Source organism: Balaenoptera physalus (assembly GCF_965194825.1).
Source record: "Balaenoptera physalus genome assembly, chromosome: 13".
In the NCBI taxonomy this organism is placed as follows: domain Eukaryota; kingdom Metazoa; phylum Chordata; class Mammalia; order Artiodactyla; family Balaenopteridae; genus Balaenoptera; species Balaenoptera physalus.
The window spans coordinates 100,040,644-100,063,208 of record NC_138892.1 but is presented as its reverse complement, the minus strand read 5'-3'; the positions used below and the strand labels follow the sequence as shown (position 1 = coordinate 100,063,208).

At 41.1% G+C, this 22,565-nt stretch overlaps 3 protein-coding genes across 5 annotated transcripts in view; 2 read left to right on the top strand and 1 right to left on the bottom strand.

The window, feature by feature from the left end:
* CLEC12A (C-type lectin domain family 12 member A) overlaps positions 1–22,565 on the bottom strand; it is a 340,991-nt gene that overhangs the window by 136,906 nt on the left and 181,520 nt on the right. The window lies entirely within an intron of this gene.
* Positions 1–22,565, top strand: part of TMEM52B (transmembrane protein 52B) — a 30,369-nt gene that overhangs the window by 5,921 nt on the left and 1,883 nt on the right. For 2 of the 3 annotated variants that reach the window (XM_082421145.1, XM_082421147.1), the window contains one exon: positions 474–16,120. In XM_082421145.1, coding sequence (XP_082277271.1) covers positions 474–718 — 245 coding nt within the window. In that variant the 3' untranslated portion in view covers positions 719–16,120. The remainder of the gene's footprint in view (positions 1–473; positions 16,121–22,565) is intronic. The other variant, XM_082421146.1, reaches the window with a different exon arrangement.
* GABARAPL1 (GABA type A receptor associated protein like 1) overlaps positions 15,989–22,565 on the top strand; it is an 8,460-nt gene continuing 1,883 nt past the window's right edge. Inside the window, exons 1-3 of the mRNA XM_082421148.1 lie at positions 15,989–16,120; positions 20,691–20,769; positions 21,975–22,093. Coding sequence (XP_082277274.1) covers positions 16,031–16,120; positions 20,691–20,769; positions 21,975–22,093 — 288 coding nt within the window. The 5' untranslated portion in view covers positions 15,989–16,030. The remainder of the gene's footprint in view (positions 16,121–20,690; positions 20,770–21,974; positions 22,094–22,565) is intronic.

Sequence of the window (22,565 nt, the reverse complement as noted above, 5' to 3'; positions counted from 1 at the left end):
ATTCTTTCCTAAAATTGGAGAGTGAATACAAGGCAGAACAGCAGGTGGTAATACCCTGTGATATTTATTTTGAAAAGAGGGAACGCTATAGCACGTTGTTCACCTATCCTGCTTTTCTTTTCTCACTGTCATTTTGGGGAAAAGATAAATAGGCAGAAACAACTATTTCTAAGGAGTCTGCAACTTCAGTGTGTTGGTATAAAGGGTTCCAAATCCATAAAGGGGAAAGGGCAGGGTTGTGAGATATGGGAGCCCACTTTAGAATTTGAGGAAGCCAGAGAAGACGGGATCTCCTAGCAAAGAGTGAAGCTGGTTTCTGAACAAGCTTCACAGGATTTTCCTAATATCTGTGACCAAGAGTGACAACGGATTTGGACACTTGTTTAAAATGCAAGGGGACTGAGTGTGCCGTAAGTCTCTGATTTCTGTGGACGTCGCGTTTACTTGAGCTCCCGTCCTTCTTTCCTCTCCAGCCCTGCAGTCAGTGTTTGGCCCTGCGGCTCGAAGAATCCTGGCCGTGGCTCACTCCCCCAGCTCCCTGAGCCCGCTGCCGTCCTCCCTGGACACCCTCCCAGGGTATGAAGAAGCTCTTCACATGACTCGCTTCACTGTTTCCAGGTGTGGCCAGAAAGCACCTGATCTACCCCCAGTGCCAGAAGAAAAGCAGCTGCCCCCAATGGCAAAGGAGTCTCCTCGAATAGAACACCGTTCTAATTGATGGGAACTCTGGTTTGATCAATGGGTTGGGGGTTTCCCCAGGGTTGGTAGAGATTCACAGACAAATGGAACATTGTTTTCCCCCTAACTTTCAGAAGGCTTAGGATGGCCATCTAAACAACATTCAGTGGCAAATGTGGATTCCAACCCAGACACACATATTTTCTGCTATGGCATGCTCTAGTCGAGAACTCTTCTTTATCCAGTGGCCACAATTTGCAATTAACCTGTAGCAATGCTGATTACTACTGAACAGGAAAGCATCAAAGGGATTTTGGATTCCTTCAGCTATTGAGTTCCTTTCCCCATAGGATGCTGCAAGTTGCTGGTTTCTCTACCAGCAAATAGATTATGTACACTTGTAGAGAAAGACCAGCCTGCAGGCACAGCCAGAGACGTTCATGCACTGAATTCACACATGCTTCCTCTCGAGAGAGCATTCACTTTTATGCTAAATGACAATGATAATTTTGTACGTCATGTAATGCCTCACTGGACATCCAGAATCCAGGGGTGGGATTGCAGGCCTGGGCTTAGAGGACACAGCAGAGTACTGAAGTGCCAAATATCAAGGTCTTTCTTTCACTCTGGTTCTACCCACCAGCAGTAAGGGAAACTGCATGGAATGCAGTAACAGTTCTATTCATTTTTTAGTTCCTCTGCCCTGCAAACATACGCGCACACACGGAAGCACGCTAGCATATACACACGCACACTTTTCTAACTCTGAAAGAATAGTGTCGCTTTGCTTCTTTCCTCTTTCCTGCTTTGACCAAGTGTCTCTACAGTAGTGACAAACACTTGCTTCTAGTGGTGGCCTTCACTGCCACCTAGTGGAGCCATGGTAGAAATGCATCCTCCTGTTGGAGCCCATCTGCGTACCTCTCTGGTTTTTGGAGCACTAACTGGGTGAGATACTTCCCAGGGCACGATCATACTGTGTAGTGCTAAGCTGTCCACATAACATACTACCTCTAAAATGTACTGTTATTGGAAAATTTAGGACGTGAAGTGTATTGGGGGAAATACTGCTTGCCAGTGACCTTAGAAAAGTCATTGAACTCTCTCAGGCACAGTTTTCTCATCCATAAATTAGGAGATATAACTCTTCCAAGGATTGTTGTGAAGATCAAATAAGCTATATGTAAATGTGACAAGATTTGTAAATTATTATGCACATGTATTTGTTACTCTTATTCTTGAGAACTCATTTTCACCTGCCTGCTATGACTACTGAAAATTATGTTCTGATTTTCCCTTTGGCAACCCAGCCTGCTATGTCATTGCCAAGTCACACCTGATGTAGCTTTATTTCATCAATAAATATTTGTTGATTGAGGTAAACAGCTGAAGACATGTGATTCCTCTTGATATATCCTGTGTAGAGGTAAGAAATATTTGAGAAAATTTGTTTATTAGGCAAATAGGTCCATTCCTCAGGGAGCAATACAGACCCGGGGATGGCACCACCTCATTAAATACTTTCTTGGGATGTTCACTCAGCCAGGAGGGAAAATGTTCTAAGCGAGTATAACCTGCTGGTGATCTGAATTTATTCTGAGTCACTTAAGACATTGCCTCTGGAAATTGTTAATACATGAATTGTTAATAGCACCCGAGGGGGCCTTGTTTGGCCACTGCCAAATGAATCTCTTCATTGTTACATATTCCATGAAATATTCTAGGCCCTTTCATTCTTCAAAATACTACAGTCTTAAAGAAGTTAAAACGTCCTTGGGTATAACAAGATCTTGAAAGAAATCCTGCCTGTAAGGATCTTATTCTAAAGAGATCTCTCCGCCCCACTTTCCCCTCCCCCTTGCCCTCTCCTTAGCCACAGAGAAGTCACCTTAGCATTACGTCACAAGCAACCAGCAGCCACTTGGCTTCCCTTCTTTATCTACTCAGCCGAAGACATCTGTCCATCAGCTCGGTCACTTTCACCATTGGTCTCAGTTTTGTTTAACTCCTTTTAACTTTCCTCATACCCATCCGTCAAACTTCAAGCGTTGGTTCAGTGACGCTGATTTCTCCCCAAAGCCTACATCCCTGGGCAGTGCTGCAGTCTGAAAGAGACATTGGGAAATAGGATCACCAGGACTTGCTGATGGATTGGGTAGGGAAATGTAGTAAGGGAAAATGATTCCTAGATCAATGACCCGAGCCAACATGCGGAAGGCATAGCTGTTTATGAGGATGGGGAAGGCTAGCAGAGACCTGATTTAGGGGGGAATTAAATTCAGGGATTTCTAAAATGGGGGAAAGGCATTTTGTGGCAAAATATAAACCAGGTTAGTCTGAAATGAGGTCTAATACACGAAAGCAGCCAGGAAGGTTCAGGTGTGCCAACGAGAAAAATCATTTTCCTCGAGATTGAATGAGGAAAGCCTCAATCTGTAAAAAAAGAAAAAGAAATTCCATATTGGATCTTGATACTTTGCAGTGTTTGTAAAATAAGCCCCTGAGAATGGTCCAGAGATTATTGGGATTTGCCAATTTGGGACTCTGGGGTCTGGACAGGAGGATATGAGTTTGGAAGCCATCAAGTTAAAATGTATATTTATAGATATGGGTATAAATGAGATAACTCTCCCTCCTCCTTCTTCCTCTTGCTTATTTTTTAATTGTTCACTTTCTATTAGTTTCTTCCCTTTAGTATACATTAGTATGCATTATATATTCTAAAAAGAAAGGAGAGCATAATTTGAAGGAGAAAACTATCACATTGTTAAGCCTGGCGCTAAGTAATTCAGACGCTGCACTTGAAGACAGCCACGAAAGTTTTTTAGCAGGAGAGATCCATGGGGTCAATGTTTTAGAAAGACACTGATGAAAATGTCTGAGGTCTTAGCTGAAGTGTGAAGAAGGCAGGTCTTGCTTCCAGCCAGGAGCATATATTAAAAATCCTAGTCAAAACTGATGAGAGCCTGAAAATGAATGGGAGACTGGGCGGGAAGTGGTGGTGATGAAATGAATGATAATCATTTCTTCTTTTCAGCAGAGCTCTGAGCTGTGCTCAGATTGCAAAAACGAATAACAAAATGGTTAGGAAATATAACCTTTACACCATTGTTCTCTTGGTCTTTCCTCTAATTTTAAGCAGTGGAGAATCTCTGCCACCTCTTTCTCAGTCTGAATGACACAAATATGGATTGATATAAACCTTCTGAAGCCTGGCTGTGAAGCTGCACTATTCATTCTCTACAGCTTAATTTGGGTTTTCTGGCAGTGAGGACACTAGTGAAAAAAAAACTCCACATTTTAAAACATCATTTTTTACTTGCCAAAACTGAAATTCTTACAATCAGGGCTATGTCCAGTATCTGAGAGGAAGTGTTAATATCTACATAGCAAGAGGAAAAGACTCTGAGAGCATGAAGTCCCTAATCTGTGAGACACCTGGAAGATGGGCCTGGATTAGTTTACACAAGGATAATAAAGGCACTCCTTTCTGCAGGAAGATGGGTCTGAGAGAAGATTGATTGGGCTGTGATGACTGGTTTTGTCTGAGGTTTGGAGGCAAATAGAACAGTACAAGATACCTTGTAGTGGCTTGTTTCTGATCCAAGTCTAGGTCAAGAGCTAGAGCATAGAATCTGGTTGAGTTGGCCTTACGGGTCTGGCTGATGAGACCTTTATTAGACGGTCTGATTAGTTAACACATTAGGAGTGTACTTGTATATGAGAGCATGGATATAAAGCAAAAATGGAATTTATGTAACAAATATAAGAAGCAGGGGAGAAAAACTGCCAAGTCTGGGAACAGTGAGTTTTGTTTTCTTTCCATTTGTTAAGCAGATTGTCTGGAAGGCAATAAAGAAGCCAGGATAGGAAGTCCGCCCTTGAACAGGCTGACTGGGAAAAAAAATTCAGTGATTTATGGATTGTCCAAGATATATTGAGCATTCAGCTGTGGAAAATATTTTACAAGCTGTGTCTGAATAATGTTGGCCAGTGTCGTGCTGTTGGCACCTCCACCTCAGCTAAGCCAGAATTGCGCTATTTCCCACCTCAGAATTCCTCATAACTGTAGAGTTTGGAAAGGGTGTCATGAAAGTGGTCGTGTTTGAGTTGAAACCTGCAGGATCATAGAACTTTAAATGTCAAATAGACATTATAAGTGCATTTTCTGTCTATGAGCAAAGATGAGAAAGATGAGAACGTGAGTCATGGAGAATGTTAAAAATTCCAAGAGTGATAGAAAAGGAATGGATCTGAAAAGATAGGTTGACATCTGTTTATGGGAGGCATTAAATATTGTAACCAAATGCAGGTTTGGCCACTCGCTGCTCAAGAGCCAATAACGAATTGAGGGGCAAGCTTCAGTAGAGAAGAAAGGTTACCTTACTCAGAAAAACCGGCAATATGGGGAGATGGTGGACTTATGTCCAGAGACCAACTCTGAAGATTCTGCTCAGCCATGACGATTTTTAAAGGGAAAACAATCTCAGTTAATCATTAAGGCAGAAGGTCAGATTCTTCGTCATCTTTCCACTGGGTGCAAACCTGCTGACTTCTCCTGATCTATCTTGGGACGCCGTCTTGCTCATGTGGCCCACCTGCAATTGGATGTTCTCTTGCCCACGTGCTCTGCCTCTACATGTGAGGTCCATCTGCAAATTTACTAAGGGAAAGCTAGGGGTAGAAGGTCAGTCATTCTTTAACTACTTAATTCTTCATTCTTATTCCTTCTAATCCGGGAAAGGAATCAACAGGTTAGGTAAGGTGTTGTGTATGTTTAGTAAAGCAGAAATCAGGAGCTAAGTTAAATGTTGCCTAGTGATCTCATCTTTATGATTAAGGTCTAAAGAAAACAGGGATGGACAAAAGAAAAGAGGCAGAGGAGCTGCTTACAATATGAGCTTAAGCAGTTCGGTCTTTATCCTGCCTTGTATGAAAGCTATTGAAAGTTTTTGAATAGGGAAAAGAGATCATGTAACTTGTAAGATGTTTCAGTTGTCACTAGAGGATGAATAAGAGAAGTGAGATGTAGAGGACAGGGACACCATTGTGGCTCTTCAGCTACCCCAAAGACAACACTCCAATTCCTTCCATAAGAGCTTAGTTATAGGCAAAGTTATGGAATAAGGCAGACTAAATTTAAAGCCTCTTCACTGTGTTTCAGCTTCCTGGTAGGACTCATCCTAAGTGTTTATGTGGCCCTTTGGTAATTACTGTCTTTGTTTCACAAATGATATCAGTGTTCTTAGTGTCTGGACTTTCTTGGGTCCCAATTTGAATATCAAACTTGCCTACATAGGATCTGTCTTGTACAACCCTCTTGCACTAGACTTAGCACCTGCTCTTCCTTCCCATGTAAATTCTAATTACTATGGGTGGTAGAATTGAGTACCCTCTTCTCCCTCTCCCCCAAAAGAGTATAAATCCAAACTCAGGAAATATCAAAGTAGATAAATGTAAATCCAATTCAAAGGGGACAAAAGTTCATCAGGAGTCAAACAATTGGTAAGTAATCATAACCATTTGAATGCCTTCAGTGCCCTATCTCATCCTCCAAACTATGTGCTCCCTTTTGTCAGCTTTGGAGGCTGAGTTGCAGGCAAGTGATGTAACTGGTGGAGAGCTGAGTGCCTGAGCTGGCTTTACACTCAACTTCCTCAGACTTCAAACACCAAACTGAAAAACATTTTGCTCTTATTTTTTTCATTTAATTTTTATTCCTTTTAATCAAATGCACACCTTCATACAGATTACAAAGTCAAATAGCTCTACAAGGCTTGTGAAGAAAAGGAGTGCCTTCCCACCACACGCATACATGCACATAGAATCCCTACTTTTTAGCTGACTTTTTAAAATCTGCATTTCTTCAAATACTGTACATATGTTTCTATTCCTTTTCTCTTTTTTTTGAAGTATAGTTGATGTACAATGTTGTGTTAGTTTCAGGTGTACAGCAAAGTGATTCAGTTATATATATATATATGTGTGTGTGTATATATATATATATCTTTTTTTTCACATTCTTTTCCATTATATGTTATTACAAGATATTGAATACAGTTCTCTGTGCTATATAGTAGGTCCTTGTCATATGTTTCTATTCTTGATTTTTATTTTCAGTTTGGACCATTATCTATTGACTTGCCATTATGGAAGATGAAAATATGGCCCTTTTTCTCCACCATCCCTACCATTGCGATCACGACACATCTGAACATTTCTTGTGCCCCCCTATTTTCTAAATATAGTTATATCATAATTTTGATTAGCTGAGTATAATGGGAAGCAGGAGAAATGACTATTAAGGATTAAGTTCCTGAAACCAGTCTTTCTGGGTTAAAATTCTGGCTCTTTCCCTTTCTCTTTGTCCAATCTTTCTGTAGTGACTTAACTGTTTTACGCTTCCATTTCTTAGGCTGTAAAATGATCATCAAATGAGTACACATACATTACATTATTGCATGAGGATTATGGAGGTTAATACATATATTCATACTATATATAAAGCGTGTATACATTAATAACTATCAATTACTTTTACTATCTTGAAGATTATCTTCATCTCTCTCGTGTTAAATCCTGTCTTCTATATCCCATGTCTTTTCCTTTCTTGGTTTACTTCCTCATTTGGGGGCTGCTCCTGGAAAAAGGTACGTAAGAAGTGAATTTTTGAAGAGCTTCAATGTCTATGAAATGTCTTGTGCTACCCTCATACTTAAGTAATAGTTTAGCTTTGCATAAAATTCTAGGAAGAAAATAAATCCCCTTAGGATTGTGTAGGCATAACTAGCTTTAAATAAAATCTGACCTCCCTCCCTCATTTTCTGAAATCTCCCTCTCTGAGATTCCTAGTATTTGAATGTTGGACTTCTAATTCCCCTGGCCTCCTTTTCCATCTTTCTGTTTTATTGCTTTACTTTCTAGGAAATTTCATTAACTTTCTTCTAATACTTCTATTGAATGTTTTCCTTCTCTTACTTTTAATTTTTAAGATTTTTTTATATGAATACTCTTTGGTTGTAGCTATTTTTGTTTCATGGATGCAATATCTTCTTTTGTTTCTCCAAAGATATTAAGGATAATTTTTTTTGGTATTTTTATCTCCCCAAATAGTCTTTCTTATTTTCTCCAAGTTATTTTTCACTAATTGTTTACTTCATATTAGATCTTTTTTTGAAATCCTTGAGTCCTTGCTGCCTGATCATACTTAAGAACAAGGCACTAAAAAGCTCATTTGAAATTTCTGGATGTGTGCAAAAACCCAGCTGGGCTGCTAGAATTCTGGGAACAGAAGGAGGAAGAAGGTTGGGGGTTCAAGGGTCAGTATGTAAGTTCTCACCTAACCTTCCTGTTTTCAGTAGCCGTCTTCTACTAAGCCCACTTTCCCCCCTAGCTTTCCCAGTCCATAGACCTTGTTAATCATGCAAAAATAAATCTCCAGTCTCTACAGGGATGGGGAGATAATCTGGAGGTAAAGATGGCTGAGCCTTTCTAAGTTCTGTAAAGAATAATGGACTACTTCAGATTTTCCCTAGCACCAGGTTTGGACTGCCTTTTTCAGATCTCCTCTGTCGTTTATTATTTGTCAGTCTTCTTTTTAGACACCAATATTGTTTTCTGTTTTCTTCTTTTTGACCTTGTGAGTTTTTGATTCCCTTTTTCTCCTTTACAGTCTGTACTTGTTTTCTAGAGCTGAAGGATTCTTTTTTTAAATTTTTGTTGGAGTATAGTTGATTTACAGTGATGTGTTTGTTTCAGGTGTACAGCAAAGTGAATCAGTTATACATATACATATATCCACTCTTTATTTTTTTTTTAAGATTCTTTCCCCATGTAGGCCATTACAGAGTATTCAGTAGAGTTCCCTGTGCTATACAGCAGGTTATTATTATTTATCTATTTTATATATAGTAGTGTGTATGTGTCAACTCCAACCTCCCAATTTATCCCTCCCCCCCATCCCTTGGTAACCATAAGTTTGTTTTCTACATCCATGACTCTACTTCTGTTTTGTAAATAAGTTCATTTGTACCCCTTTTTTTTTTTAGATTCCACATATAAGTGATATCATGATATTTGTCTTTCTGTGTCTGACTTACTTCACTCAGTATGACAATCTCTAGGTCCATCCATGTTGCTGCAAATGGCATTATTTTGTTCTTTTTTATTGCTGAGTAATATTCCATTGTATATATATGTACCACATTTTCTTTATCTGTTCCTCTGTTGACAGACATTTAGGTTGCTTCCATGTCCTGGCTATTGTAAATAGTGCTGCAATGAACATTGGGGTTCATATGTCTTTTTGAATTATGGTATATACCTAGGAGTGGGATCGCTGGGTCATACGGTAGTTCTACTTTCCGTTTTTTAAGGAACCTCCATACTGTTCTCCATAGAGGCTGTACTAACTTACATTCCCACCAACAGTGTAGGAGGGTTCCCCTTTCTCCACACCCTCTCCAGCATTTATTGTTTGTAGATTTTTGATGATGGCCATTCTGACTGGTATAAGGTGATACTTCACTGTAGTTTTGATTTGCATTTCTCTAATAATTAGTGATGTTGAGCATCATTTCATGTGCTTTTTGGCCATCTGTATGTCTAGAGCTGAAGGATTCTGATGCCAGTTCCCATGTGTGGGTTTTTTCCCCACACCAAGCAATTCTCGTACACCAGCTGGATATCCTACAATTCAACTGAATTCTGACACTATCTCCCCAGATCCCACAGTTAAGGACTCAGTCTTACAGGACTACCCTCCCCCACCAACACACACACACCATTTCAGATGCCAATCACAAGTCCAGGTTGTCACGTGGGATTCTGACTGATAGACTATAGTTCAGAGGTTCCAGTGACCTCCTCTTCTCGTTTGATTAATTTGCTCCAGCGACTCACAGAACTCTTCCATAAGTAGACAAAACAGTTTACTTATGGATGAGGTGCATAGGGCAGGGTACGTGGGAAGGGGCACGGAGCTTCCGTGCTCTTCTCCAGTGAGCCACTCATCTGGCACCTCCATGTATTCATCCACCTGAAGGTCTCAGAACCCTGTCTTTTTGGATATTAATGGAGGCTCCATCACTTTGGCAAGCTGGATTATGTCATTGACTATTGGTGATTGAACTCAATTTCCAGCCCTTTTCTCCTCCCTGGAGGTGGGGGTTGGGGGGAACTGAATGTTCCAACTCTCCAATCACATGGTTGGTTCCTCTGGTGACCAGCCCCTATCCTTAGGTTACCTAGGGTCATTCCAGAAGTCACTCATTAATGTAACAAAAGACATGTTTATTGCTCTCAACACTTAGGAAATTCCAAGAGTTTTCAGAGCTCTGTGTCAGGGATGGGGTGAAGACCAAATATATATTTCTTTTTATAAATCACAATATCACAGGCTGCCACAAGGACTACAAATTGGATGGTTTAGACAACAGAAATTTATTCTCTCAGTTCTGGAGGCTAGAAGTCTGAAATCAAGGTATGAGCAGGGTTGGTTCCTTTTGAACGTGGTGAGGGAGGCTCTGTTTCCTGGCTCTCTCCTAGCTTCTGGTAACCTTCAGCATTCTTTGACTTGCAGATTGCATTCTTCCAGTGTCTTCACATCTTCTTTCCTTTATGCATGTCTGTCTCTGTGTCCCAATTTCCTCCTTTTTAGGAGGACACCAGTCCTATTGGATTAACATCTACCCTAATGGCCTCATCTTAACTTGATCATCTGCAAAGACCCTATTTCCAAAGTCACATTCACAGATACTGGGGTTAGGACTTTAACATTTTTGGGGGGGATGTATTTCAACCCATGACACAGTTGCTTACAGCAGCGGTCTGCAACCTTTTTGGCACCAGGGACTGGTTTTGTGGAAGACAATTTTTCCATGGACGGGGGGTGAGGGGCTATGGTTCAGGCAGTAACGCAAGTGATGGGGAGTGGCGCATGAAGCTTCACCCCTCCCCCGCTGCTCACCTCTTGCTGTGTGGCCAGTTCCTAACAGGCCGTGGACCGGTACTGGTCCGTGGCCCGGGGTATGGAGACCCCTGTTTTAGTGGAATTTCAAGAGACAGCAAAGATAAATATATCCTTTTCAATCTACCATCTTAAATCAGAAGTCTACCCTTTACTCTTTTCACTCTCACATACTGCACATTTTTTGAGTCTTTACTTTGTATCCAAAGTACTGAGAATATAAATACACATAATATGCCATCAAGTGACACAGAAGCAACTGCGAGAGACTACCTGAAACTAAGGACTTAAATGCCATTAGAATTGCCTCTAACTCTTTATCTGTCTCTATCCCTACCTATATATCTTGCCTCTCTGAATATCATCTTCTCTATCTCTTGTTGGAACCCAGAACAGGCCATCCCAAAATATGCCTCAATGGCATATTGATTATTTTGAATTAAAGTTACTTCAGAAACAGCTGATGCAAGAGGGACACTGACCCTCCTCTCTGTCTACTTGAAAGCAGGAAATAAGTCTCCCATGTGAAAGGTGCACTCCCTGCATCTAAGGTAGAAGGACACTTTTATTGCCAGATATGGGAGATTCAGGGACAAAAAACTTGTGTAAGCAAAGCTTGTTACTTCTTTAATTTACCACTGCAAGCCCAAACTCTGTTTAGATTCTTCATTGAGTACCCCAAACCTGTTTCTTTGCCCTGTCAGTTTCTCACAAATGTGCTGTTTCCTTGTCTAAAAAGTATAAAAGATGACTGCTTTGCCCATTTCTCAGATCTCATTTCTGAGATTTTTGTGTACACTAATTAAAATTTGTTTCTTTTTCTCCTGTTCATCAACCTTGTGTCAATTTTTTATTAGTCCAGCCCAAGAACTCATGAAGGGTAGAGGGGGAAATTTACCCCTTCTTTTATGTTGAACTGGTACATTTGGACTGCAGGAGACTGAAACAATGGCTCCTGTAAACCTGTGATCTTACATCATCAAAGTTCATCTCCAAAGTAGAGGCTCACTTCTCTTAGTTCACAAATGAGAAGTTCTAAGGATAGATTCTGATTAGTCTTGTGTAACGTTACTTGGCCTTATAAATGGTCAAGGCAGTGAGGGTCTCTGATTGGTGGATTCTACTAGAAGAATTACGTGGTATCAGTGGGACGAGAAAGTCCCTCTAAAACCGTGCATATCCCCCGCCCCTCCCCCCCCCAAAAACCCAATGAGAAGTAATAGGCATAATATTATCTAATGTACAATACATCATTACAAAATGCGTTGTGACAATGACAAGCACACAATGCTTTGGAGGCCGGTTGAAAGGATACAAAAGGATCCAGGTAAATGAAATCAAAAAGGTTTCCTGGAGAAAGTGATGCCTGTACTAAATCCTGAATGATTTATAGGAATCAGACAGAAAAAAAAAAATAGGAGAAAATGTTTTCACAGGAAGAGGCTTTGAGAATATCCAATGGCCAGAAACAAGGGCAATATTAGAGAAAGAGGTAATTTAAGTGACTTAGTATGCCCGGAACAGAGAGAGCAAAATAGGAAATGGCAATATATGAGGCTAGCGAGAAAAATATCAACCAGATCCTAAGTATTCCATTTCTCTACTAAGGAATTTGAACTTTTTCCAAAGACTACACAGAATCTCTGACCACTGAAAGATATTAAGAAGAGAAATGATACAATGAAATATGGTTTTATTATAGTTATTCTGGTATCAGTGAGCTTTTTCTTTCTCTATCTCCTAGAAACGATAAAGATAAAAATTAAAGACTAAGAATGGATTTGAGTAATAATGGTGGTTTTAAAACATGTCCACAAATTCTTTAACATTCCTTCCATCTAGGTTGGAATTACCCTTCCAACCTAGGGTAATTCCTACTTGGTTCAGGACATCTTTTTCTTTTTCTTTTTTTTAAAATAATTTATATTGCAGTATAGTTGATTTATAACGTGTTAGTTTCAGGTATACAACAAAGTGAATCAGTTATACATGTACATATATCCACTCTTTTTTAGATTCTTTTCCCATATAGGTTATTACAGAGTACTGAGTAAAGTTCCCTGTGCTATACAGTAAGTCCTTATTCGTTATCTATTTTATATAAAGTAGTGGGTATATGTCAATCCCAATTTCCTAATTTATCCCCCACCCCCATACTCCCTGGTAACCATAAGTTTGTTTTCTACATCTGTGACTCTATTTCTATTTTGTAAATAAGTTCATTCATACCATTTTTTTTAGATTCCACATATAAGCGATATCATATGATATTTGTCTTTCTCTGTCTGACTTACTTCACTCAGTATGACAATCTCTAGGTCCATCCATTGCTGCAAATGACATTATTTCATTCTTTTTTATGGCTGTGTAATATTCCATTGTGTATATGTACCACATCTTCCTTATTCACTCCTCTGTCAATGGACATTTAGGTTGCTTCCATGTCTTAGCTCTTGTAAATAGTGCTGCAGTGAACATTGGGGTACATGTATCGTTTCAAATTATGTTTTTTTCCAGATACATGCCCAGGAGTGGGATTGCTGGATCATACAGTAGTTCTAGATTTAGTTTTTCAAGGAGGTTCTGGACATCTTGATTGCTTCCAAGTTTTGGCAATTATGAATAAAGCTGCTATAAACACCTGTGTGCAGGTTTTTATGTAGACAGAAGTTTTCAACTTCTTTGGCTAAATGCTAATGGCGGGGAGGAAGAAATTTCCCTCTGCCCTTCTTGGTTCTTCTGGCTGGTCTAAGAATTAGATCGACATGAGACACATTAACAGGAGAAAACCAAACGAAAGTTTAATAACACATATACACAGGAGAGACCCAGGAGAACAGAGTAACTAACTCACCAAAATGTCCGAAGCCCTTACCTTAAATACCTTCCTCAGCTAAGGACAAAAGAGGATGGATGTTTGAAGGTGGGGAGAGTCAGTTATGGGAAGTTACCAGGAAAAACACAGTAAACAAGGGTAAGGTTATTTTGCAGATTTAAGTCCTTGACTTCTCTGTTGATAAGAGTTTCTAGAGATTTGGCCACAGTCCTCTTCCAGGGGCAACAAGGGAGACACCCTTATAAAGGACATTTTCCTTACAAACACAAATGTCACTTACAAAAGGGTAACTCCTTGGTTTTCAGAGTTTTCCCCATGTGTGCTGTTTCTTAGAAAACAACCAGCTTAAAATAATTAATATACCAGAGATATTTTTAGGGTGGCAAATTCTGCTCCCCCTACACTAAGGGGTTGATTGCTATATTTTATTGTAAGCGTATGTTTAGTTTTCTACGAAACGACCAACCATCTTCCAAAGGGGCTGTACCGTTTTTCATTCTCATCAGCAATGAATGAAAGTTCCTGAAATGTGAAATTTTCAATATTGCCTTTGGTTAAAAGGGGGATTTGGAAATATTTTTATCTGAATGAATGTTTTAATTTATAAAATTACCTCCCATATAATATTTTAAGTGTTCTGCTACAAATAAAGGTAGAGAGCAAGCTGTGGGAGTTGAAGGATTGGGTAGTCTAAGATAAAGTATTAGCATTTAGAGAAGCCTTAAGGCAGAAAGAGTAACTGAAATTTCATCTCCAAATTATATTTCATATATACATTGCCACTGTGGTTAGGTATTTTTAAAATAAAAGTTAAAATCAGCTTTAAACTAGCTATGATTGTTTCCAGTAGATCTGATGGGAAAACAACACTCTTAAAAAATATTAATCTCCATCGTAATTACTTTTCTCAATTGGTTTTAAAGTACTCCTTTGAGAGATTTAGCTATATTTGGGTCAAAGCTCAAATGAGCTAAAATGTTCAGTTTGAGAATAAGGACTGAACATTATAAACATACAATGTGATAAAAGAATTCCTGGATTTTCATACATGAGAAGGATTGAAAAATGCCAGAGAGAAAAATAATGAGCATCAAAGGCTATGCAATTCATTTTCCTTGTTTCAATAATGAAACTTAGTTTCTTTTCTTTTGTGGGTTTGTTTTTGAAATCAGAGATAAGGAGACCTTGCTGAAAGTAGACAGGTGACTGGGGCCACTGTTGTCTCATACATTTTTCAGAACTTCCGGGCTTTGTTTAGGGCAAAGCAGCCCTTCATTCTTCATCTTTTCTTCACTCCTTTTTATCTTACAGTTTCTGCTGCTCCTCCCCTACAGGTCCCTGGAATCACTGTCGTTAGTAGTGGTTGGAAAGGCCTTTGTCCTCGGATTCTTAGCAGGGAAAGGGGAGGGCCAGAGGGAGGCGACACTGGCACCAGGTCCACCCTCCGGTCTGCCACCAGCCCTTCAGGTGGCACTTTGTATTCAGGTTAGGAGAGGAGTACTCTTCTCGGTGAATTTTTGCCTTAGGAAAAACAAAAAATGTTTGAGGACTACTGAGTTAATCACCTGAATCGCTTGATATTTTCTTTTCCGAAGACAGATCCGACTTCTGGGTTAAGAAGAGAAAGTAAATCATTTCTATATCTGAACGTGTGTGAAGCCCTTCGTGGTCGGGACTGACATCACTTCTCTGGACCTTGATTACACCTCTTGCCCTTCACCTTATACGTCTCTTCAGATCCCTTAGTCATGCTCTGTTTGTGCCGCTGCTCTAGGAGCAGCCTGCGGCCAAGACCTAAACAACATGACGCCAACGTGGTGAAGGAGGGGTCACGGTCGGAGGCAGCCAGCCCAGCACCGAAGGCGCCGGGCGAGTTCAATCCAACGAGCGAAGGGCGAAAGGCAAGCACGGGGCACCTCTGCATGGGCCAAAGGAATGCCAGGACCCCCATCCCATCTCTTCCCCGACTCCAGATCCCAACAGGCTGAAAAGAGCTGGATTTTCGCCATCTGTATTTGTTTTGGGGCTCAACCAAGAAACTGCGAAGGAGGGGGAAGAAAACATTTTTAGAACATTTTTTTGTTTGAAAAACACCTTTAATGTCACAGTCACCATAAAATAAGAGGTGAAAATTGCTCATGTTCCCAGTGAATTCTATTCAGGGAAAGTTTAGATGGAAGGAGAAAACAGTGAAACGGACAGAGTTCCCGCCCACCCCCATCCCGCGGACCACGGGTCGCGGGGGGCGGGCCGGGGGCGGGGCTTCGTGACGTCACAGGACCAACGCGCCGCAGTGTTGTTTTTGTGCCCCCGGGTCTCGGGAAAAGCCTCCGGCAGTTCTTTACCTGGCCCTCCCGTGCCTCTGGACCGGGGGCCCCGAGACCCCTTCTGAAAGCTCTGCGGAGCCGCGTTGCGACGGGGGCTGGCCTTCCTGAAGCGGGTCTGAGACACATTGCGATTTGTTCCGAGGGAATCAAGACGGGAGAGACGCCTTCGTCCGCGAGGGAGGCAGGCCCCGTCCGGGGATCTTAGAAACCCTGCGGTCCATCATGAAGTTCCAGTATAAGGAGGACCATCCCTTTGAGTATCGGAAAAAGGAAGGAGAAAAGATCCGGAAGAAATATCCGGACCGGGTCCCTGTGAGTGTGGAGGGGGAGGAGGGGAATGAGGGGGGGGGGCGGCGGAGTCGTGATGGCTGCCAGAGGCACGGAAGGGTGGCCCCGAAAAGTATTTAACCTGGATGCCCTTCACTGCGGAGAGAGCCAGTGGAAGGAACGTTCGCAGTGCGGACCCTTTAAAAGCCGTACCCCCAGGGCCCCGTCTTTGGAGCTGACCGCAGTTCTAGCGCAGAGCCTACGTTTGAGTGACTCAGCAGTATTCAGAGGATGTGTGAGCTGGGATGTACTCAAAATGTGGGCCTTTTTGTGCGAGAATGATTAGGTTGGGACTACTCATTTGCTGCCTTTAAGGCTGCATGGGAATTGTTCTGGGAATAACAGATGCGGTGGATTTGCTCCCATCAGTTTTCTCCTTAGGTGGGTCTGCGTTAATCAAGTTGACTTTGGCCCTTAGAGCCTTGGGTTTGGGAGGGAAATGTTCGGAAGCCAGTGGATCCTTTATTTTTGTCTCTGAGGGTTAGGAAGCGGGGGTGGGGGGATGGGGGCGCCCCAAGACAGGCCTGGCCCAGAAAACAAGGTCACGTTCTCCGCGCAGCGGCCGGGTTGCCTCATCATTGTTGGCCCCGGGGCGTGTGGGGCTGCACCCAGCCTTCCTCCGGTATTTATCCTGAACACATTGTACCTGGACACAATGAGGAAGGACTGAGACCTTTTTTCTCTCGGGTTTTTGGACTCTGGCGTATGTAATGTAAAACTAGTGCAGGCAGTGAGGAGGTACAGGGAAGAAATAGTAAGGCATCTTTCCGCATCCGGGCGCTTTTCTCCCTCTCCCCCTCCCCCCTCCCCCGCCTCCTGCCTGGTTTTTCTCTACTGTGGGCTACGCAGCCGGATGGGAAGACAGAAGGCTTTAAAGTGTGGTGGAGGGAACAGTCGCTGAGCTTTGGCGATGGGGGACTAGAGACCCTAAGACTGTGCTCTTTATCTTCGGGCAGGGACATTCGGATAAATATTACAGATAATTTGCAGGTAAAGGAATTGCCATTATCTGATGGTGAGAGGTAATTCCTTTCCAAACCTCATCTAACTCTGATGTTCTTACAGCTGCCAGAAGCGACCTGGGCCGTATACATCCCTTGCAGTCCTTTTCCTATAAGGGTAGAGGAGATACTAGAGCTGTTCCATTCCCCAGGAATTACGTACAAAAGGGTTTTCAGCTAAAAAGGAGAGCTAGCCCTATTACCCACTGACGGATTCGTGACAAATTGATTTCTTGGTCTATGGACCTTGCATGACTGCTTTAAAAGTTTCCCCCAAATCTTGGTGATACCCATCCTACTCTCTTATAATAATATTTGAAAGGGACAACTGACTTTGATTGATAACTTACCATGTAGCTGGGAGTATTCTCAGTGCCCCGTCTATATTCATTCACTTAGTCCTCACACCGTTATAATCCCATTCTGCAGATGCAGGATCTGAAGCACAGAGAACTGAAGTAACTTCCTGAAGGGTTTCACAGGGCTGCTGTGTGGCAGAGCTGGGATTCTGACCCTGGCTGTTGGGCCCTCCATGTCGTATTGTTTCTCAATCTCTAATGCAATTCTGTTCAACAGAATTATTTAAGTGTGCGGTGTGTTCCTCGCACTGTTAGGTATTGGAAATACAGAAGTCCACTGTTGCTGCCTTCAAGAGTTTGCAGATGGTAGTAGGATGCCAGAACGGCATCCCAGTCAGCAAAATGACTACCGTGTATTCAGAACGCTAAGTATGAGGCTCTGTTCCAGTAGCTCCATATAAGTCACAGACTCAGAATTGTACCTGTTCCTAAATCTAGTTAAAATTCTCATACATTTCCTCAAAACAGTCTTTTCCATTTCAGTCATTTACATGCATTCACCCAGAATAGTTCAGCTAATCCCCCCTATTTTTGTTCTGCTCATTGTTTGGTGTTAAATGTTTTACTTCTGTGATAGTTTGTAAGCCATTCTGACTCTCCCTTAGATCTCATGATTCCTCCAGTTAGGTTTTAACCAGTGGTCAGCCTCTAGCTGCTCCTTAGGTGCTCAGCCTGTGGCCTTCTTTCTAGTTGTGATGCAAAGGGATCTCTACCCTCTGAATCCTAAGATTTGGTGCATGTTCTGGGCAGAACCCTGAATCTTGCTGTGCTCAAGTGTTGTGTTTACGGAAAAGAGGGTTAGACTAAATGATTGCTAAAGCCCTTTCCCCCTAGACCATTGGTGTAATTAAAGCAGTCACGTACCCTGACTGCTTACGTGACTTGAGTGTAGCCTGAGCACCTCTGTAGCTGCCGCCCAAAAGAATAGGCGTGCTTGGGCCTTGAGACAGAGTTTCTTGGGATTTTGAAGTTACCTTTTCTAGCTACAGTGTATTGAAAACTTGCAACATAGCAGGAAACTGTTAGGAAGAGATTGCCTGTTTTTTGAAATTCATGAGCAGCCCTATGGAGTATTAGTCACATTTCACAGAGGAGGAAAACTGAGACCCAAACAGGCAAAGCATCTAGGCCCAGGGCCCACTGTTAAGCGAAGGGTTCCTGGGAACGTGAATATTTTCTGGTAAACGAAGGCCTTAATGATTCCTCCTCCCCTCCTGTTCCTCCACATCCCACCCTCTCCTCCCGATGTCACAATTGCACTGGGCTTTGTCGCTGTCTTTTTCTGCTCCCTTCACGTGGTTTCCATGTCTTACTAATCCGGGCTGGAGCTGCCACGTCGTCTCAGAGTTCCTGCGTGACACAAGGCAGCCTCCTTCCCTTTGATTTTATGCGCCCGCGGCCTCCTGACCATCCTCATTGTTGGGCCATCACTGGTCTCTTCCTACTTTTTCTTTTAATTTCTGACTCACATATCATTGCTGCAGTTTTGATTTTTATTTATTTATTTTTCTTCCGGTTTTATGGAGATATAATTGCCACATGGCACTGTATAAGTTTAAAGTGTACAGCATAATGATTTGACTTACATACCTCATGGAATGATGATCACAGTAAGTTGAGTGAATATCCATGATCTCATACACAGATACAAAATTAAAGAAGTAGAAAAAGAATTTTTTTTTTGTGATGAGAACTCTTAGGATTTACTCTCAAAGTGTAATTGACCTACAACAGTGTGTTAATTCCTGTTACACAGCATAGTGATTTTTTCTATGCATTTCAAAATGATCACCGTGATAAGTCTAGTTAGTTATGGTATGTCACCATATTACTTAGTTATTATTATATTCCTCACACTATACATTCTGTACCTGTGACTCATTTATTTTGCAACTGGATTTATTTTTATTGTTAAGTGTGATCACGTCCTTCTGGTCTTCCAGGTGCAGGATTCTTTTTCTGTGCAAAAATAAGTAGGTTTTTCACTTGTTATTCTCTCCCCTTAAATTTAAAAGCTTCAGATTTCTCCAAATCAATCCTTATGTTTAGATCTTTATACTTTACAAAACCTTTTCACATAAAATTCTATGGATTATTCAAGTTCATTGTCTCAGTTCCACGCCTCTGTAAAAGGTGTGTTTGAAAGTTGTCGTCTTCCTTTTACTTGTCGGAATGCTGAAGCTCTCAGAGAGGTTAAGTGACCTGTTGAAGGTCACACAGCTACTAAGGATACTTGTCCAGTGTGTATTTCTGTTTCTTTAAATTTTCTGTACTTCCTATATCTTCTACCTAGAGTGATTGTTTTCTAAACTAAAAATCTAAAGCTGATGGTTTTACAATAGATTTTAAATATTTCTAAATTAAATTAAATTATATATTATATCACATATAATATATAAATAGTAAATATATTTATATAATATTTACATTTAAGTATATTTAAATTAATATTAAAAATTTATTTATAAGATATTTTCTATTTTATAAATCTTCATGTATAAAGAGTCTTTAAATTTTACATATCTTTTTTTCTTTTCGTTACAGACATATATGATCTTTCTAAAACTTGAAATATTATAGAAATATTTAATGTAGACATTGAAAATCTCTTAAAATCCTAACAGATAATCAGTATTGATTAATGAGTTAGTTATTGTACTGACATCATATTAAAGAATATAAGAACTGTTTTAATACTTACTTTTTTTCAGTTAATAGTGTCTTGAATATGTTTTTTGCAGTCGTTCTCAAAAATTTTGACAAAGTATAAAATTTGAACCACATTATCTGTACCTTTAATAAATAGCATTTATAAGAAAGAATAAAACTAATAGGTACTCAGGACCATCTGAGAAAATTCAGACAATCTTCTTGGTACTTTAACTAAACACCAGAAAGTATATATCCTATAGTATACCTTACAGGTAATTCGTAATTAAAATCAAGGTTTTAAAATCTTCACTTTTCATAACATGCCCTCCTCATCCTCTTGTTATTGCAGTAATAAAACTATAACCTTATTACGAAAGTCCATTTCCCCATACATTTTGTAAGGGGTAAGGGGGAATAAGCAGTGGAAAAGCTTTATTGGCCCTAGACAAACTCACTTCAGATAGGGCAACTGTAGGATGTAGAGGGGAAAATGCTAGGTTGGATTCTGCAGTTTTTATCCCCACTCTCTACTTCTCCTCCCAGGTGATCGTGGAGAAGGCTCCCAAGGCCAGGGTGCCTGATCTGGACAAGAGGAAGTACCTAGTGCCCTCTGACCTCACTGGTAATGCTCTTTCCCTCCCCTGACAACGTCCTCCCATGGGAAAGCATTCCCAGCCTTCCTGTGTGCATGCGATTGTGGGATTGAGAGGAAGCAGAATTGAAGAGAGTGAGTGGGATTCTCCTGAGAGGTGATTCAAAAACGGTGATGTCATAGTTCTTTCCCATCACCAAGTTCCTTAAGCATTTCCCATGATAGTGCTTTGTTTGATTTAGATGCAGCAAAGTACGAACGCTTGAAAGAAAAGATCCGACGTCCATTATTTAATCCGCTTAAAATTCCGCTTTGTTATTGTGATACCAATTTACTTCAAAAGGAAAACCAGACTAGTTTATTGGGAGGATCACATTTTAGAGATTCTCAGCTGAATACCTTGTCTCAAGCTACAGTTTTTTGTTAATACATCTTGTAGATACTGTTTGGATAGGATATATTCATTCTTCACGTTGATTCTTAATGGAGTAACTACTGCATCCAGGAGACACTTGGAAAGATTTTGTAGATGTGTTTGCTCCAGAGTTATTAGACTTGCATATCAGCCTTCTAGAAATCTTTCAGTGTGCTCAGTGAAGGGTAATGCATTGAACCCCACTTATTGCCCCAACATTGGGATGACTGATTGTGCTGAGATTACTGCAGCCTATTAGACCGCTTCCCATCACAAGTTTGTCTTAGCTGGGAGTGGGAAGTGTGTTTCTTTCTTTCTTTTTGTTTTTTTCTTCTTCTTTTTGGCTGCACCACGTGGCTTGCAGGATCTTATTTCCCCGACCAGGGTTCAAACCCGGGTCCTGGCAGTGAAAGCGCCAGAGTCCTAACCACTGGACTGCCAGGGAATTCCCTGGAAGTGTGTTTCAAATCAGATTTAGACAATGATGGGAGTGTTTCAGTCTGGAGACACATTGTATTCCCTCAAAGGTGTCCTCAGGCTTTGAGTGGATATGCTAACATTAGGTCTGAAATTGAGTAAAGTGGGGAAGGATTGAGGAATTAAACTCCTCGATGGCATGTCAAGAAGTATGCAGGCTTCTTTGAGTATCACTTTTTATTTCTAAAGCTGTAGGACGGTGTTGGGCTCTGCTCAGGTGATACGTAAGTCTGGTACTTTTGGAAACAGGTGCAGTAGGATTTTTTTCTGGATCTTAACCGTTCTGCTAACCTCTCATTTTCTTCCGCCTTTCCTTCCTTTTCTAAAACCTACCTTCATCCAGTTGGCCAGTTCTACTTCTTAATCCGGAAGAGGATCCACCTGAGACCCGAAGACGCCTTATTCTTCTTTGTCAACAACACCATCCCTCCCACTAGCGCGACCATGGGCCAGCTGTATGAGGTAATGGTCCTGGTGACAATACTGTGCAGTCTGGCCTTCTCTAGCTTTTGTCCCAGGTGTGTTATCAACATCCCAGGTGTGTTATCAACATACCTGGGAAGTGGGGCAGGAGGTGTTGTTTATCAGGTTCCTTTCACATGGCCGTGTCAGGCTCTGGGAGGTCAGACGCCACTTGTCCCCTAGGGAGTGAGCAGCCCACTAGATTCAGCCCCTTTGAATTCTCTTTTCAGTCTCGCCTTGCTATAGTGTTTTAACATCGGATCGTCTTTATTGAAACAGCAGGAAGTGGTCTCTGACTGCAGAAATTCCAGATAAAATGAAATTTAAAATTAAGGCAATCTTTAAATGGATTCATTTGTCTTCACAGATAAAACGCAGTTGGGGGGAATAACTTGAGTGTTTTTATTTGGTTTAATTGGCAAACTGTCAGAATCTGATGAGAAAACTATAATAAAGGACTTTATCTGGCTGT